Source organism: Mangifera indica, chromosome 14 (assembly GCF_011075055.1).
Source record: "Mangifera indica cultivar Alphonso chromosome 14, CATAS_Mindica_2.1, whole genome shotgun sequence".
NCBI lineage: Eukaryota > Viridiplantae > Streptophyta > Magnoliopsida > Sapindales > Anacardiaceae > Mangifera > Mangifera indica.
The window spans coordinates 335,900-353,007 of record NC_058150.1 but is presented as its reverse complement, the minus strand read 5'-3'; the positions used below and the strand labels follow the sequence as shown (position 1 = coordinate 353,007).

General features: G+C 35.4%; 4 protein-coding genes across 7 annotated transcripts; 3 read left to right on the top strand and 1 right to left on the bottom strand.

The window, feature by feature from the left end:
* Positions 1–944: 944 nt before the first annotated feature.
* Positions 945–5,198, top strand: LOC123195429 (protein TIFY 6B-like). 2 transcript variants are annotated; one of them, XM_044609112.1, is made up of 7 exons: positions 945–1,139; positions 2,599–2,801; positions 3,041–3,363; positions 3,464–3,554; positions 3,633–3,963; positions 4,077–4,137; positions 4,711–5,198. In XM_044609112.1, exons 1-7 carry the CDS (start codon positions 1,055–1,057, stop codon positions 4,763–4,765), a joined length of 1,149 nt encoding a protein of 382 aa, XP_044465047.1. In that variant the 5' UTR covers positions 945–1,054; the 3' UTR covers positions 4,766–5,198. The 2 variants fall into 2 exon arrangements, with proteins under 2 accessions (XP_044465047.1, XP_044465046.1); XM_044609111.1 differs by having other exon boundaries at positions 946–1,139; positions 4,736–5,198.
* A 715-nt stretch (positions 5,199–5,913) lies between these two features.
* On the bottom strand, positions 5,914–9,291 carry LOC123195602 (ABC transporter G family member STR-like). The gene is made up of 4 exons (XM_044609407.1): positions 8,941–9,291; positions 8,385–8,564; positions 7,998–8,266; positions 5,914–7,510 (listed from the first exon to the last, which is right to left on the bottom strand). Exons 1-4 carry the CDS (start codon positions 9,289–9,291, stop codon positions 5,914–5,916), a joined length of 2,397 nt encoding a protein of 798 aa, XP_044465342.1.
* Positions 9,292–11,111: 1,820 nt separating this feature from the next.
* LOC123195604 (non-specific lipid transfer protein GPI-anchored 9) lies at positions 11,112–12,519 on the top strand. The gene is made up of 3 exons (XM_044609411.1): positions 11,112–11,461; positions 12,156–12,179; positions 12,280–12,519. The coding sequence occupies exons 1-3, from the start codon at positions 11,122–11,124 to the stop codon at positions 12,414–12,416; spliced, it is 501 nt and encodes a 166-aa protein (XP_044465346.1). The 5' UTR covers positions 11,112–11,121; the 3' UTR covers positions 12,417–12,519.
* A 1,827-nt stretch (positions 12,520–14,346) lies between these two features.
* On the top strand, positions 14,347–17,014 carry LOC123195603 (surfeit locus protein 1-like). 3 transcript variants are annotated; one of them, XM_044609409.1, is made up of 5 exons: positions 14,347–14,652; positions 15,427–15,564; positions 16,020–16,191; positions 16,279–16,562; positions 16,750–17,014. In XM_044609409.1, exons 1-5 carry the CDS (start codon positions 14,402–14,404, stop codon positions 16,817–16,819), a joined length of 915 nt encoding a protein of 304 aa, XP_044465344.1. In that variant the 5' UTR covers positions 14,347–14,401; the 3' UTR covers positions 16,820–17,014. The 3 variants fall into 3 exon arrangements, with proteins under 3 accessions (XP_044465344.1, XP_044465343.1, XP_044465345.1); XM_044609408.1 differs by having other exon boundaries at positions 14,347–14,662; positions 15,326–15,564; XM_044609410.1 differs by having other exon boundaries at positions 14,456–14,652; positions 15,326–15,564.
* The last annotated feature ends 94 nt before the right edge of the window (positions 17,015–17,108 follow it).

The window sequence follows — 17,108 nt, the reverse complement described above, 5'->3', positions numbered from 1 at the left end:
TTTAAAGTTTTTTTTTATTTCTCTTAGTTTAAAATTATATAATAATTTTAATAAATAAAATACAGGTAAAATGGTTTTCATTTAATGGCATGGTTTTCTAGAATGAAAAACAAAAATCAAAATTAAAAAAATGCAAACAAAAATTGATGGAACAATTAACCAAATGTTTTTGATGCAATTTTCTCAATTCCAATTTGTTTGTGTTATTTTTTCGATTTTTTATTTGCCTAACTACATGTACTAATAGTTGGAAATAGGTGAATAAACACTTGTACGATTTATAATATTAAATTAAGTCATAATACAATTATTTAATAAAATTGTATGTTTTAAAAATAAATATTAATAATATATTATTATATAATTTTAAATTAATAATAAAATATAATTTTAATTATATAATATTATGTTATTATTAATACCTAAATTAATATTATTTTTTATGGGAGACCCCAGAGTAAAACAAATTGGCCCTTTTAAAATTCAAAAGTTCACAGTCTCACCCATGAAGTTGCAAAATAAGAGTATAAAGTTAACAGAAGAGAAAGGGTAACATTTAATTTCTGAAAAATGAAAGGGTTAATAATTATGATATAGATAAGGGGTAAAAATTAATTTTCTTACACACGCGCCAAAAAACTCAACTCACCTGACAGAACTCACGGGTCACGACAAGCGGAATTAAAAAAATCACAAAGCCACGAGCCAACAATTTCCCTCGTGAAGCGTTCACTCGCAAGTCACAACTAACAAGATAAAAGTTTTCAAGAATTTCGCCACGTGTCCTCTCTAGCGTCGCCAATCTTAAAGTCGCGTGACGCACGTGGTATCTCACTGGGAAATCCCGGTCGCCAACCGGATCACCGGGTCATTTAGAATCTTTCAATCCGACGGTCCAGATCTTCCCAGAGACAATAAATTCAAAAATTTCAATCATTTTTCAAATGTCTCTCTCTTCTCCCTGCAGCTGCTTCTTCTTCTTCTTCTTATTCTATTTCTCTCTGTTCTCTGTTCTCTGAAAATTATTTTACCTTTACGTCGTCGTTTTATTGAGATGGAGAGAGATTTTCTTAGCTTGGCTTCGAAGACTTCGCCAGTTGCTGTGAAAGAAGAGGCCTGTGACGGCGCTAAGGATTCAGGTATTTCACAAAATTTCATTGATGTAATATCCGGTTGGTGTGAATTTTCCTTCGTTTTCTCTGTAACCAAACAGAACAGTAAGGAAACATCAAATTTGATGTGGAAACTACTCCTGTCGGTGTATTTTTTTAAAACAAAACAAAACTTGAGAAAGCAAATTTGGTATTCCATCATTTTCTCAGTAAACAAACAGAAATAAACAGAAAGGAAAGGTAAGAAAATCAAGAGAATCATACTGTGTTCGAACAATTCAATTCAACTGTCTTGAATTTACTTTAGATTAAAGATAAAAACAGACGTGGGGTAGAATTAAAGCATAATTTTTATCATTTTACTGTGGAATTTCTTTATTATTGTTGAAGTTAGTTAAATTTTCACGATTTGCACATTTATTTGGGGATTAACTCTAACGTACGCTTTGAGTGCTGCGGAGTACACGGTAAGGTCAAATAGTCAAAGCCTCGGTTGTGAAAACGTTGTAAATATTATATTGAATATTTTGGTTTGGTAACGTGCGAAAGGGTTGTTGCCAATTTTTAATGGGTCATGTTGAGCTGTCATTTTGATTAAATTATGAAAAAAAGAAAAAGAAAAATGTGTTGAAAGAGGAGTAGTGCCAGCCTAGTTGCAAAAAAAATTATAAATAATTTGAATGCTAAAATGTTATTGAATTAAATAATGATCTTTGAATGTGGGTAAGTTTTATAGTAATCAAATATGGATAGTATTGTCTAGATTGACGGGTAGCACCTACGTTTTATTATAAAATATAGTTGAAATATATGTAAAATATAGCTTTGAAAATGTATAAGATTTGCGTGTGGCTCAACATCACGGGCCATGTAGCTCAAATGTCATTTAGAGAGTAGCGTTATATGCACAAACAATATGCATAATTTTGTACACAAACAATTGTATGTTGTCTAGTGATTAAATAGTTTTAAATTAGAGATAAAACAATACCTAATCACATGGTGACATGTCATTGTTTGTGTACAAAGTTATACAAATTATTTGCACACATAGTTTTATCGGTCATTTAGGTGGAGTCACTAATTGACAATTGTACTCTAGAGGGGTTAATGTTACTCCACCACCTCGGCCGTTGGATCAACTTTTGCCTTGTTATTTTAGACGAAGTTATTTATAAAAATATGTAAACCATTTGAAAGTTTGCTTGTGGATTAGACAAATTACATTGGATGCCTTAAAATTATATGAATATATGTTTTGAGAATGCCACCCAATATTTTTACATGAAGATTCTATTCTGCCGTGGCCTGAAACCAAAAGCTTGTTGATTACTGTTTAGTGTTGAGTTTAAGTTATTTAAGTAATTTGGATGGATATCGGTAATTATTTTTCTTTTTAGTTTTGTTTATTTCATATTGACATTAGATCTCAAGTTTAGTGGAATTTGATTATGGACTGTACTAAATGAGCATCTCATTACTGTAGTAGCACCAGCTAAGAGTTCAGGGATGCAATTGTCTTTCTCAAACAAGGTTTCTGCCATTCCTCGATTTCTGTCTTTCAAGGCTCCTCAAGAAGGCGGGCCAAGAAAAATGGCTCGTGATTCTCTAGTCTCATCTGGGTTTGTGCCTGTATCCACAGCTGACGCTTTTGATTGCAACCAGAAATCTTTTTCTGGCCCAGTCCAGGTTTGTTTTCTCCACTATTTTTAGTTCATTTTGAACTTCAGTATTAATTGATATTTGAATGTGTATTTATTACCTTTATTAGGGGTATCAAATATTGAACTTTGCCACTTATTGTTTTACTGGAGAAGTATGTTATCATTATTAAGTCAAGTGTTAACTTTGTTCTATTTTGATCAATACAAGGTTGATTTTGTGTAACTGATTTTATTTCCATCTTCTTTTGGACGATCTATCTGTAGAAAAATATGATTCTGGATAAGCCAGGGGGAAACCATTATGTTATGACAACCCATACAATGCAACACTTTGATGCAAACCATGTCCAAAGGCCTCAGGAAATGAGAATGCTCCCAATCTCCAGCAAACCCAATCAAACAATTGCTGCATCTATAACCACTCCAGTTCTTCACTGCCAGCTTACCTCCACAGGACACAGTGTGGCTGGTAATACCATTAACTCACAACCTCTTGGAGGAGTTTCAGTCATATCCCCAGTTTCTGTTAATCCCCCAACAAGTTCCATCATCGGTACCACTTCCATCATTGGTACCACTGATTTTAGGTATCTTTATTTCTAATGAAGGCAATTTTACTGAATATCAAGATAGATTTTTTGTATGAAACTAAGAGATGACTAACATGAAATTGAATTTCTTGTGTAGGAATGCTTCCAAACCTAATGCGGCACCTGCTCAGTTGACCATCTTCTATAATGGTTGTGTGTGTGTCTATGATGATGTGTCACCTCAGAAGGTATAGACATATATCTGCTTTTTACCTGTTTTATTCTGCCCCTTTGTTGGTCTATAAGTGGACTTTTTACCTGTTCAGGCTCAGGCTATCATGTTATTGGCTGGAAATGGGTCCTCTTTGACTGGTAATAAGACACTACCTGCTTCACAGGTGCAAACATCTATTCCGGGGCCATCTGTTGGTGATGGCTGTATTGGGAAAAATTTGCATATTACATCACCCTGCCCAGGCCTTCCAGGCACTATTTCTATGACCTCCCATGTTGGCTCTCACTCAGGTGGAGGACCAAGTTACACTAAAGAAATAACAATGGTGAAACCTATATCAGTTATTGCTTCTACTAACCAATTGGAACCCGCCAAACCAATTAGCACAGTAGGATCTGCTGCTACATCTCTCATTCAAACTGGTATGTTTTTTTTTTTTTTGACTTTTGGCTTCTTCCAAGTGTTAGCACCAGAGTGATTTGCTATGTTTTTAATGTTTGATATCACTGAAACAAAATCATTGTTCTTCTTGCAGTGGCTGTGCCACAGGCTCGTAAAGCATCTTTGGCACGATTTCTGGAGAAGCGCAAAGAAAGGTGTGTATCATTATTCTTAATTTGGTGATTCTTATTTTACTTTGATAGAGATAGATATTCTTGACTGTAAGAAGTTAGCTGTGTCATTACCTACAGTCACAGTGGGTAATAGAGGTTCAAGAAACACTTTTAAATACACATTTATGTGGGAACCATTTTGGTCATAAGGTCTGTTTTAGGTGGATAAAATGTACTTTAATCTAAAGCCACTCTAGCTCAGGCATAGAGTAGTATCATTATGCATAATATACGAGAACAATCCACTCTTTTATATTTCATTAATATGTGCGCCCAAAGAAATCATATGTACACCAAACAATTTACTATAAATTTGATTCATTTGAATTCAGATGAAGCCTGAAAACCTTATTAAAAACATCATGAAGTCTTTAGTCCTTTTCCCTTCCTTCAAGCAATCTGAACTTCCCATGTGTTGCTTCACTCTTCTTGTTTTCTTTGTGTATCGAATTAACTCATGGACTTAATCGAACAACGATAGTAAATAGAGAGAAGAATCTGCTTTTTCGACATGCTAAACTTGTTCCTTTTGGTGTCACAAAATAATTATCTCAGGATAAACTTTTTTGTGTACATTCAGGGTGTTGAGCACATCGCCGTACAATGTTAACAAGAAATCTCTAGACTGCAATAGCCCTGGATCTGAGGGTTTAAGTTTGTCAGTCAATTCTTCTGGCTCATGTCTTCTCCCAGCCATCAATTAGCAATAAAAGACCAGCCCAGTGCAGGGCCTGTGGGACGAAAGCTAAATTCGAACACCAAATGTAAGAAGAAGCCTCAATATTGTTTTTGCTCAACTGTAAGCTCAATTCTTTCAACTTAATTAAATTTTTAGTTTCATAGGTATATGGTATATTTTTGTTTGTTTTTGTTGTTTCTTTCGACAACATTATGAAACCCTTACCATTATATATGCGGTAAAAGTACTGCAAACACATAAGAATTATATTTTTATTTACAGTCTCCCTGAATTCAATTTTTGTAGGCCTTTTACAGTTAAAATAAAACCAGTTGTGGAAGTGCCATTTGATGCTTATTTTTTACTGATGCTGTTTTGTATCAAAAGTTGTATATATATAGAACATTTTGTGCACAATTTCCTTTACTATTATGACAAAAGAAGTGCAGTCTATGTACCATAAAAAGGAGCTGGAAAGTTGGATTTGATCCGGGTGCCATCATACTCAAATGTTCTGTTCAGTTTATATTATGAAAACGAGTCCAATATTCAACTCTAACTTGACTCATTTGAATAACTCAGATTGAATCTAACTCAAAAAATAGCACAACAACTTTCTTTATCATCTCATTAATGGTGAATGTTTTACAAAACTTTTACTTATAAAATTCAAAACATATATTAAACAGAAAAATAAAAGTAAACCAAATATGACCAAAAGGTGGTTGCACATTTATGCTAACAATAGCATAAGCATTTGATCCGGATGAACCGCGGTCAAAGCATTGTTCACCCTGATCCGAAAGCCAAAAAGGGTTAAACTGGTCTAGTTGTAAGATCATTGCAAGTATGAATCTTGCTTTTGGTCTAATTTACATGTAAAACTCTGTAAGAACAATTGAATATTTATTATCTCGAGCAAAGAGTTACTCTCAATGTAAATACACCGAAGGGCCTTCTTGTTGATGTTCCTTTATTTTCAAATTTCTTGTAAACCAAAAAAAAGAAAAGCAATTAAAAAAGGTCTATGTTGTATCAACCAAAACCTGAAAGTTTGTGACTTGAAGTGTTGAAGATGATTATTTTCTTTCGTTTTTGGAGTAAAATCTCAGAACCACATAGAAAAGCAATCTGTAGAGAACTCCCCAAGCTAGCAAGATGGCAACATCATACCAAAGATTGTCCCACTGAAAAGCCATGGAGGATATCACATCTTCTCCAATGAAACATGGTGCATTGACTCTGTAATGCAGATTGCTGTACTTCAGTTCTCCGAGAGGCCCTGGAGAAAGATCAGCAATGGATCCATTATAGCATTTTTGGCCTTTGAACTCATTCACCAGCAATGCCTCGAAGGGATACTTTATTGCAGAGATATAATGGAGCCACCTCCACTGAATTGGTATGTGGGTTCTCTTCAAAAAGAACCCACAAGTCAGAAAGAAAAGAGCTGTGGTGGCAATCACCACTGCGTAGCCTGTGATGTAACTCGGAGCGAGAGCACTCACAAGCATCACATACGCGTTCGTGGTTATGAGAGATGCATACAGGATTATCCAGAAGATGATGAGGCTGCTGTTGAGTTTGAGGATGTATTTGGTGATGACTGCAAATGTGAAACCTTGAATGGCGAAGAATGGGAGATAAACCAGGAGGGAAGAAATGACATAAGAGGAAGCTCGGTAGGCGTTGTGGGAGCTTTCTCTGATGAAGATGAATCTTTCCTGAATGAAAGTCGGGACAGCGTCATTGGAAGAGAAGAAAATCAAACAGACTGCGAAGATGTAGAAATTGAGAAGCCTGTTGATCGTTTTGAAGTCATGGTGATGGAGATTCTTGAAAAGTGAAGACAGAATGAGTGCCATTACTGTCAAGACGATTTCCCTGGAAAGAAAGAGCTCCGGGGTCCGAATTACATTGAGTGCTGTCCGCCAAGAGAGCACGGCGACCTCCCGGAGCCATGGATTTGCATATTTGGGACCATATTCAGACTCATCAAGAACTTCCTCTTCGAATTCAAAGTTCTCATAAGAGCTTTCATGAGGGTCCGGAGATGGGCTAAAAACTACAGGTGTTTTCGGGCGAGAAGGGACGTTATGCTGCCTCTTAACGCCAGACATCGGAGTTTTGGCCGGAGTTCGTCCTGGAGTTCTTGCAGGAGTCCAGGACGGCGGGCGACGGGGAGTTCCGACAACACCATTATACAGCCAGACTGAGAAATCTTTGTAAAACTGAGAAGCTAAACGTGGATTATAGACACCACTTTGCATGGTCATTGGCGTAACAACCGATTTCCTTTCCAGGGAATTGTCAAATTCATCATCGTCATCATCCGCATCGTTATATCCGAACTGTCCGAAGTCTGATTGAGGCGTTCCGCTTATTGAGAATGCTTGGCTACGGAGACTAATGGCGTATTTGGATCCAGGCGTTCTCATATAAGGAGTTCGTTTCGTTTTTGGTGTTCTCGGAACAGGGGTTCTTGCGGCTTGATCAGGTTTGGTCCCATCACGCTGGTAGAGCACAAGCGGCTCAAGTCCGACATTGGATTCATCGTACTCTTTGATCACATCCAGAAGATATTCCAGGCTATTTTCTCCATCAGGAACTGGCCTTCCGAAACCCGAGAGATGGACAGGAAGAGCAACTGGACTTCCCATGTATATCAGTCTGCCCCTGTTAATCAAATGGTAATGACAGATTTCAAGCATCAATATAAACAGAATATGTTCAAAGACAAAAGCTTACAAATTCCCGGAGTTGACCCGGTGAGGGTGGCGGTTCAGTTGGTTCTTCCCACCTTATGCAAAGGCTAAGACACAAGTTCAAGACTCAGCCTTTGCAAAAAAGTCTGAACTGAGGGTCATGAACACCTCGGTCACCTATGCATGTGACTTGATGGTTCTCCCCACCTTATGCAAAAGCTAAAACTCAAATTCGAGTCTCAAACTTTGCACAAAAAGCCTGAGTCAGGTGACTGCTCATGTGGCTGAGTGTTTCTTCCCATCTTATGCAGAGGCTAAAACTCAATTTCGAGTTTCAACATTTGCAAAAACCCAAAATGGGGCTTGCCTCATGTCGTGGTCACTCGATCCAAGCTTTAAATTTACGATTTCTCGAACTAGAAAAAGATTATGCATATAATCAACCCTGGAGAACGTACCTTGCTAGAACAGTGATGCGATCGAGAAGCATTTGAATTCTGTAAGAGGGCTGGTGAATGGTCATTAGGACAATGCTACCTCCTCGTGCAATGTCTTTAACCTTTTCGACTACACTGTAAGCACTTGTGGAGTCAAGACCTGAAGTGGGTTCATCAAGGAACAATAAAGATGGCTTATGGATAATGTCAATTCCTATTGAAACCCTTCTTCTTTCTCCTCCTGACACTCCTCTTCTTCCCTCATCACCGATATATGTATGTGTTGCACTCTGCATGCACAAAGCCACACTATTATTTAGGTTTTTTCAAATCGGTAGTTGGACTAGTGTACTGGCATTCAGCCTGGTGTATTAGAAGAGATGCAAAAGAGGTGCAATATATATATACCTGCAAACCTAGTTGGTCAAGCAGCTCATGAACTCTTTTTTTCTTCTCATCCCTGGAAATGGAAGGAGGAAGCCTAACTTCAGCAGCAAACATGAAGGTTTCAAACACAGTGAGCATCGGAAACAGCTGGTCATCTTGCATAACATAAGACGAAATCATCTTCATGTAGCTAGTAGTAACCTGCCAAACCAAATCAAAATTTATTCAGAATCTGATGGGCTCATTATCATTTTGCGAGAATATTTGAACGAGTAATGCTACGCGTGTGTTAACAATGAGCACAAATATTGATCTACATGTTATTATATTATTTTATTTTTAATTTAAAATTATCGAATTATATGGTGATATATTAATATTTACATTTGTATTTATACACATTGTTAATAAGGGAGGATTTAATCTAAAATAAGCCAAGCATTTGGCCAAATCAACTTGAATTGAAGCTATAATATTTAGTTTGAGTTTATTCGAATTGATACTCTCCTCACCAGTGTAAACATGTCTCTAGGCAAAATGAAAACGATAGGAAACCAACAAATGATACTAAACCTACCGGCTTTCCATCAATTCTGACAGACCCTTCAAGGCTTCCCTGCGCAATTCGACCAGCCAAAGCATCGAGAAACGTTGATTTACCAGCTCCACTAGGCCCCATAATTGCCATGACTTCTCCTCTCACAGCCTGCCCTGAAATATCATTCAAAAGATAAGCCTCTTTTGTGATCCAAGCACCATCTTTCTTCTGCTTTTTCATTACACTGTAAGACAAATTCTTGAACTCCAGGCCCTCCCCTGGAATCAGTTTCTTACAAGCAACGCCAACTGGGGCTGCAGTTTTTGACTTGTCCATGTCCAGGAGAGTCTCCAGGTTCCTGTTAGTGTCGGTTCGCCCCAGTTTCGCCATGGCTGGGCCTTGGAAGTTTTCAGGAAACTGATTATTGTGCAGTCAAATTTGTTATAACCTGTCAAGTTATAAAAAGAGAACGTTATTTGAAGTGACGATTTCAGCAAGAGTAAAGTTTGTTTGTTTTGACTTTGGTTTTGTCGATAATTTGCTTTGATAATTCCGGGAGATAGCTTCAGGTTTTGTTTCAGCATGCAGTAACAGTTTCAGGTTTTGTCTTCTTCAGCTCTTGGCATGGCAGTGCATTTAAAGCACTTATTTTATTTGAGATCGTTTACAATACTTAACAATTCCTACGTTGTTGGAACTTGTGTTTTAAAATTCGGACACATCGGTCGGTCCAAACCATAACCAATATCAAATCCGATTAGTTTTTAGTCATTAAATCTCATTGCCCAACGTTGAATTAGATGAGTAGTGTCGATTTGTAGTTTAACCTTTGGTTAGGTCTGTCGGATTCTCCTGCTATTATCACATTTTTAAACCTGTTTTAAATTTTTAATTATTTTACATTCACATCATATTGACATCCTCAATTCAACTGATCGGCCCAATGATAAGCTATTTGATTAAGCTGATGACTGATTTAATATCCTCAATTATATAAATAATATATTATTATATAATTAAATAATTTTAAATTAATAATAAAATAATATTTACTTATATTATAACAAATCATGTAAATATACAATTGATTAATAAAAACTAATCTCATCTAATTACTAGGGGGCATATTAATGTATATAGATGATATATTTTACGTTTTGTAATTGAACGATGTTGTATGGAAGACTTTTTTATATCACAAAAATGTATGAACCAATCCAGTTAATTGATATGAGAATATTGTTGGCATCACTTGGGAGTCCAGTTTATATTTATTTAGATTCATTCTTTGTGTTTTTTGACCGATCAACGAAGATTCTCCTTTGTTTTTTTATAATTTGGAAGCACCCAAAAGATAAAAATAATATATATATATATACACACACATGTAACATGTTTACAAAAGCTTCCTTAAATCAATTTTTTCTTTGTTAATTTCCATCATCAACTCAAATTCAGGCATTAATCAACCCGAGGTGTTGGCACAGACACAGTTCAATCTCACCACAATGTTGATAACTAGAAACTTGCCTTTGTGGTTTGATTGAGCCGCGTCAATATCTCATGCCTTTTACCTAAGGATGTTTCAATGTAAGCTACTCAAGTTCAAATCATTGTTCAACTTGGCTTGAATAGTAATTCATATTGATTTTTCTCTTTCTTCAATTATTTTTTTAGATTCAAATAAACTAAGCTCAAATTAGTATTTTTGTCTTCACTCTTCAAGGGTTTTTTTTTTTTTTTTTTTTTAAATTTGGTGCAGATGTTCCCCTTCTCCAGAATTTATAGTGCAATTCTTTAGGGAAAGAATGTTAGCTGCCCAGGTAAGATCAAGGCTAAGGCTGTTCTTTTTCAAGGGTTATTTCATTGTTTTAAAACCCGATTAGTCCATTGAACTAGTTCGATATGGTCCTGATGGTCATTATAGTAGGTAAATATTTTCAAAAAAAAGGTGGTAAGACTGTATTATGTAAATATTTTTCCATCAGGAATTGTTATTTATTCTGATAAAAAATAGATTAGGTAGAAGGAGTATTCAGATTTACTCGAGAGAAAAATTTGCAACTGCCAACCGAAATTAGGGTTTCCATATCCAGAGATAAGAGGAACAAACTTAACTAACTCTAAAAAAATAATAATACTACTATTAATTCTCCATCTCCCTCTACACAAAACATAACGATAACAAATATTAAAACCAGTATGAGAATCCCAAAAAAAATGGACTCCAAGCTTTTAATTTTGTTCCGTTTTGTTGTATATTGTTCATGGGTTCATCTGGGTTTTTCCCGTGACTTGAGCCAGCAGGGTGGTTTGGGTTTAGAGGAACCACCGTCGTGTGTAAATAGCCTCCTTCCATGTAAACCCTATTTGAAATCGAATGCGCCGCCGAGTTCTTGCTGTGCGCCGTTGAAGGAAATGTTGACGAAAGATGTTGCGTGTTTGTGTAATTTGTTTAACAATCTTGAGGTCTTGAAGTCGTTCAATCTTACTCAGGATGAAGCTCTTCATCTTCCCAAGGCTTGTGGCGCTGTTTTTGATGTTTCAACATGCAAGACTGGTAAGCCTAGACCTTCCTTGTCTGTGTTATGTGCAACTAACCAATCGAAGCTGGTTATGAACAGGGTGTCTGGATAGTCTAAGAAGTCTTGATAATTAGCAACGAGGACATGTACAGCATTATTGAATGTGGGTTGGATTTGGTAAAAAATGTTCAAGATCCTTTAGATTATATTCGTTTTTATAAAATAAGTTGAGTTTAAATTGTTTTAAATATTCAAATTTAAATTGATTCAGACAAATCAAATTCACTCAGACAACTCTTGAGCAAGCTCCTATTTGTGAGGATTATAAATTTTTATGAATTTTCCATTTATCACCAAAAACATACCCACAAAAAGGGCAAGTCCTCAGATTGATTGTCAAAATTGGATGTCAATATGACGGTCTTGTTAGACCAAAGGGTCAGCTCCACATCCATCATCCATCATCCAATTGTTCGGTCAATCAATCATCTGGTTGATTATATCAAATATGATATAATTAAAATTATAGAATGAGTTTAATCATATGATAACAGTAATGAGTTTATCATTCTTTCCACAGAACCTATTAATCAAAGGATAATTTTGTTTTAATTTTTACCTTTTCTTCTTTTTTTATGTGCTTGAACGATTGCCTGTGGGAACATCTTCTTCTTCATTATTTCTGTTCTGATGAACTGACTCCATCTTCTTCCTTTGTGATCTCTGAAGCATCCTCCCCTGCACCATCTTCAGGTGACCCTTCCATAACTTCTGATCTTCTGTAATATAATAACTTCATTTCTGTAGAAACATAAACTGTTCTCTTCTCTGCTTACTGGTTATTTATTTACAGGGCCTCCATCGAACAGCAACTCTTCAGGAACTCCCTCTTCAAACAGTGCATCAGTTGCAACCCACGGCGGGATGCCTCGGATTTCTAAATTTGGATTGATTTGTTCTCTTGTTGCTTTGTGTTTTTCTTCTTTTTAGGTTCTATTGTTTTCTTTAGTGTTTTTGTAAGAAAAAACACCTGAAAATTCGTTCTTAATTACGTTTTACCCATTTATGCATCAATCAAAAACCCTTTTTGTCATCCATTACCAATTTGGACAAGGACATTGAAGTCATTTAGCATAGATATATTGCGGAAAAGAGATTATAAAAAAATTTACTTACTACCCTGCTGATTTTCTCTCAATATTTAAATTAAATCTAGTTTAAATCAAACAATTCTTGGACAAAAGGTATTTAAGTTATTTAGCAAAATCTCTTTTGTCAAAGTGAAGGGAATTTTTGTTGTTAGATTATCATGGAAAAAGGGGAGATTTATATATCTCATAAAAAAGGACGAGAATTTTTCATCATTCTTATATAAAAAATTAAACATAATTAAAAAGAGATCTCATATGTGAGGATGAGGACAAGAGCGAGAATTAGAATAACCCTATGCTATTGCATTGCATCCTTAAACCGCAAGATGAATTTAATTTCAAGTTAATCATTATAAAATCAAGTCAACAATAGGGATGGCAATGGGGAGGGGCGGGGAGGGGATATCAATCCCCGTCCCCGCCCCGTTCCCGTTGCGGGGATAACAAAGAATCTCTGTCCCCTCCCCGCGAAGGAAAATCCCCTCTCCGTCCCGCGGGGAAAAATCCCCTCTCCATACCCGCAAATATAAATTTTAATTCCTTTATGTATTTCAATAAATAAAATAAATCATATTCTCCTAAAATATCACTTGCTAAAAGAGCTACAAATTATTCATTGTTATTTTAGTTCAAATACAAAGTTTTCATAAAATCTAACAATATGCAATAATCAATCTCTTCATTAGTAGCTCTTCATGTATGTAATTTAGGGTAATTTTATAATAACATTAAATTTAACACTTTTCATTCACTTCAATTGATTTTATCAAATTTATAATTTGTTTTTTTTTTTTTGTGTAAAACCTGGTGGATTGACTGATAAGTTTTGAAGTTGAAATAGAATTAATTTGATGTATTTGCATTTTATGATAATGAGATTCTGAGGTTTTTTTAATATATTAGATTAATAGTTCAGAAATTAATAAAAACTGATAATTGATAATTCAAAAAATAGTAAAATTAAAGTTATAGTTTTAATAAATCATAATGTAAAAATTTATAGAACATAATAGTTTAGAAATTATTATATTAATATATTAGATTTAGGGGGCGGGGCGGGGCGGGGCGGGGCGGGGTGGGGACATATGTATCCTCGTCCCCGATTAAGGGGATTTTTTCGTCCCCACCCCTTTCCTCTTTTTTTATCGGGAAATCCCCTCCCCGTTAGGGTCGGAGTGGGTCGGGACCCCTAAAGTCGGGTCCAAATTGCCATCCCGAAATATGACCTTTTTTTTTTTTTTGGTGAAATATGACACATATAATTATCATATCAATAAGTTGGCTTATTTTTTTATATTTGAAACATAAATGTTTGTTTTGATCGATTAAATTTGTGTCATTTTTCGCTTAAATTTTTTTCTATAATGAATTGTCAATAAGGTTGCAATTAAATTGAATTGAGTGGACTATTATTTAACTTAAATCTGACTTAATTTTATTTAGGTAAAGTTTAAAAAGTTATAAAAATGATTAATTTGATCTCAATTTAATAACCTTTCACATTCAAAATCAAAAAGTAAAATTTGAAGGGTAAAAGTGTAACAAGTAATTTTAACACATACATGATTGAGATGAACTGGCCGTAAATGACATTATGTAATCCATACGGGTTGATTTAATTTGAGTTTAAATCATACAACTGAAATTTGAATATCCGAATTAAGAATTGATTCATAAAACAAATTCTCTCCCATAATATTCGGATGGGAAATTGCCATTCGGCCCTTATTTTAAATATTTTTATGAGTACAACAAAATCATTACATTCTACCCCCAATTGGGCCCAAAGAGAAAAAGAGTTTGGAATTCAAATGAAAGATAAAGATGGCGGCAGCGTCCATCACCAAAACCCTAACGAAATTTCGCCCCATTGGAGCTGGTGATGAGCTCTTTTACCTTTCAAGGCAGAAGCTTAACGATGGGCTCCTGCGAGCTTTCTCTGACTCTGCCTCTGAAACTGCCTCTTCTTCAACTGTGGGAAAGTCAGAGAAGGGGTCAAGAACTTTGTCGAAATGGTTGCTGTTTTTGCCCGGAGCTATCACTTTTGGTCTTGGAACTTGGCAAATTTTTCGAAGGCAAGATAAGGTCTACTTTTTTCTTCATTCATCTTTATTTATATGCAGAACTATATTTTTTTTCCTTTCCAATAAGATGAAACTTTGCTGGAATTCTGCAATTTGATGTTTAAAGCAATATTTGCGGATGCATCTAGCTGGGGTTGATCATATTGTGCTAACTTTGATAATGATGAAGATGATCTGAAGGCTATGAATTACAATGTCACTATCTTATTTTTGCTAATGGAGTTCACAGTGCAAAAAGAAAAAAAAAATTATCGTAGTTGGTTCAGGTAAATGCTCATCCATAAGCTTCTGATGGTCATTAAGGTGTGGTGTCATGTTTGAGACTGATTTCGACATCTGTACATGCTCAAGAATCAGGATGGGATTTTCAACTGAATTGTATTTGATAGATAATTAGTAACTTATGCATTTACTTTTTCCGATATAGTGTCTAATTGAGGTTTTGCCGCAATGCTTTTGGATGCTTGTTCGTTGCTTTTAATAAAAGGACAGAAAGACAATACTTTTTTTTTCTATCATGTAAACCTTTGAGACATATTAAGCAAAACACTTTTTTTTTCCAGTTACTGTATTTCTGCAATTTTGTTTGCTAAGTATGGCCTTTGGGGACTATAGATTTTTAGTTGAATGGAGAATAGTATCAGATGATGCTTTGTACATACAGATAGAAATGCTGGAATATAGATGGAAGAGATTGGAAGCTGAACCTTTGAAGTTAAATATCTTGTCGTTTTCAACTGAAAATATGGATTCTCTGGAGTTTAGGAGGGTGATATGCAAAGGAGTTTTTGATGAGGAAAAGTCAGTATATGTTGGTCCACGCTCTAGAAGCATTTCTAGAGTGACAGAGAACGGCTACTATGTTGTAACACCTCTGATGCCAATCCCCAACAACCCTGAAAGGTATGTGCAAGTTGGTTTTAATTGCTATAGTTGCACAGTTAATGACCATATAACTGATTTTGATAAAAGTTAGAATTCTTTTGTTTCTTTAGAAGTCATTAAGGTAGTTGACAGTATATCTGGCTAACGGAATTTTATATATATTTTTATATGATAGTGAAGAAATCTTAAATTCTCTAAACTTTTAAGGAAATATATCAAGTCAATATTGTTGAGATAGATTGTGTTACAGACTTTGGGTTGTTGATCAAGCATCATGTTTTAGTGTAAAAGCAGTCTAGACTTCTAAAAGCATAGAGAAAGCTCAAGATTCTACCCTCATAAAATTTTTTGTTTGTACTAAATACAATTATGTTAAAAGTTGATTTTGTGTTTGCTTTGCTGTTTTTGACTAATATATGGGATAGAATTACGGTTACTTTTCACATGACATTGTAATCAGTATGTTCTTTTAGTGTGCAGTCTCCTGTCCTGGTCAATAGAGGATGGGTGCCGCATAGTTGGAGGGATAAGTCTTTAGAAGATTCTCGAGAGAATGAACAGCCTTTAAATATAGAACCCTCTGTCCAACAAAATGAAAGAAGTTCTTGGTGGAAGTTTTGGCCAAAGAAGCCTACGATAATTGAGGTTATTTCTTAACATCACATGATATGTTTTGTCATCATATACACAAAGTTTGAAGACACAATCTTTAATTATTCGAGCTATCTACAGGATCAAGTCCCTGTGGTGGCGCCTGTAGAAGTTGTTGGAGTAATTCGTGGAAGTGAGAAGCCTAGCATATTTGTACCAGCAAATGATCCAAGCTCTTGCCAGTGGTTCCATGTTGATGTTCCTGCAATTTCTCATGCTTCCTGGCTTTCCAAGAACACTATTTACATTGAGGACATCAACGAAAATGTCAATCCAAGCAACCCTTACCCTGTCCTGAAGGATGTCAATACCTTGATTCGCAGTTCAGTGATGCCACAGGAACATCTAAATTATGCATTAACCTGGTAAGCTTGGCATGTGGTTGCCTTCTGTGCTAGTTTTGATTTTACTTTGGTGGTGATTTCAAATTGTGCAGTTTGGCATCATTTCTACTTTGATGTTGCTTATGGTTACCAGAGCGAAAGAACTTATGACTAAGATTTATGCTATTAAAAATGTCATATATGATGTATTCATATTATTTTTGAGCAGGTATTCTCTCTCTGCTGCCGTTACATTCATGGCTTACAAGATATTGGTACCAAAAAAGACTCGGAGGTAGCAACTCTTTAAGTTATTCGGCCTTTACTGATCAATTTGTCATTCAATATTGCATAGGAATTAGAATCACGAGAATATGAAGCTACTGAATACATTTACCTTATGTTTTTTCCTTCTTGAAGCTAAAATTTTGTATGTTAGATTCATTAATCCTTTCATTCCCGCATCTGCTGAAGTGGAAAGTATCCTTCTTGAAGCTAAGATTTTTTCCTTCTTGAGAACAAATTTGGCTTGACAATAATCAAATTGAACCTAGCTTAACTCAATTACACCCCTAGAGTTAATGATTG

What these genes read in the sequence shown, in the direction of transcription:
- LOC123195429 (XM_044609111.1), top strand. Translation starts at nt 1,055, where the DNA reads ATGGAGAGAGATTTTCTTAGCTTGGCTTCGAAGACTTCGCCAGTTGCT. An exon ending in TGACGGCGCTAAGGATTCAG is followed by an intron (nt 1,140 to 2,598) that starts GTATTTCACAAA and finishes TCATTACTGTAG; the next exon opens with TAGCACCAGCTAAGAGTTCA. An exon ending in TACATCTCTCATTCAAACTG is followed by an intron (nt 3,964 to 4,076) that starts GTATGTTTTTTT and finishes TTCTTCTTGCAG; the next exon opens with TGGCTGTGCCACAGGCTCGT.
- LOC123195602 (XM_044609407.1), bottom strand. Translation starts at nt 9,291, where the DNA reads ATGGCGAAACTGGGGCGAACCGACACTAACAGGAACCTGGAGACTCTC. An exon ending in TTGACCAACTAGGTTTGCAG is followed by an intron (nt 8,267 to 8,384) that starts GTATATATATAT and finishes TTGTGCATGCAG; the next exon opens with AGTGCAACACATACATATAT. An exon ending in CGCATCACTGTTCTAGCAAG is followed by an intron (nt 7,511 to 7,997) that starts GTACGTTCTCCA and finishes TTTGATTAACAG; the next exon opens with GGGCAGACTGATATACATGG.
- LOC123195604 (XM_044609411.1), top strand. Translation starts at nt 11,122, where the DNA reads ATGGACTCCAAGCTTTTAATTTTGTTCCGTTTTGTTGTATATTGTTCA. An exon ending in TGTTTCAACATGCAAGACTG is followed by an intron (nt 11,462 to 12,155) that starts GTAAGCCTAGAC and finishes TGATCTCTGAAG; the next exon opens with CATCCTCCCCTGCACCATCT. An exon ending in CTCCCCTGCACCATCTTCAG is followed by an intron (nt 12,180 to 12,279) that starts GTGACCCTTCCA and finishes ATTTATTTACAG; the next exon opens with GGCCTCCATCGAACAGCAAC.
- LOC123195603 (XM_044609408.1), top strand. Translation starts at nt 14,402, where the DNA reads ATGGCGGCAGCGTCCATCACCAAAACCCTAACGAAATTTCGCCCCATT. An exon ending in TTTTTCGAAGGCAAGATAAG is followed by an intron (nt 14,663 to 15,325) that starts GTCTACTTTTTT and finishes TTGTACATACAG; the next exon opens with ATAGAAATGCTGGAATATAG. An exon ending in ATCCCCAACAACCCTGAAAG is followed by an intron (nt 15,565 to 16,019) that starts GTATGTGCAAGT and finishes ATGTTCTTTTAG; the next exon opens with TGTGCAGTCTCCTGTCCTGG.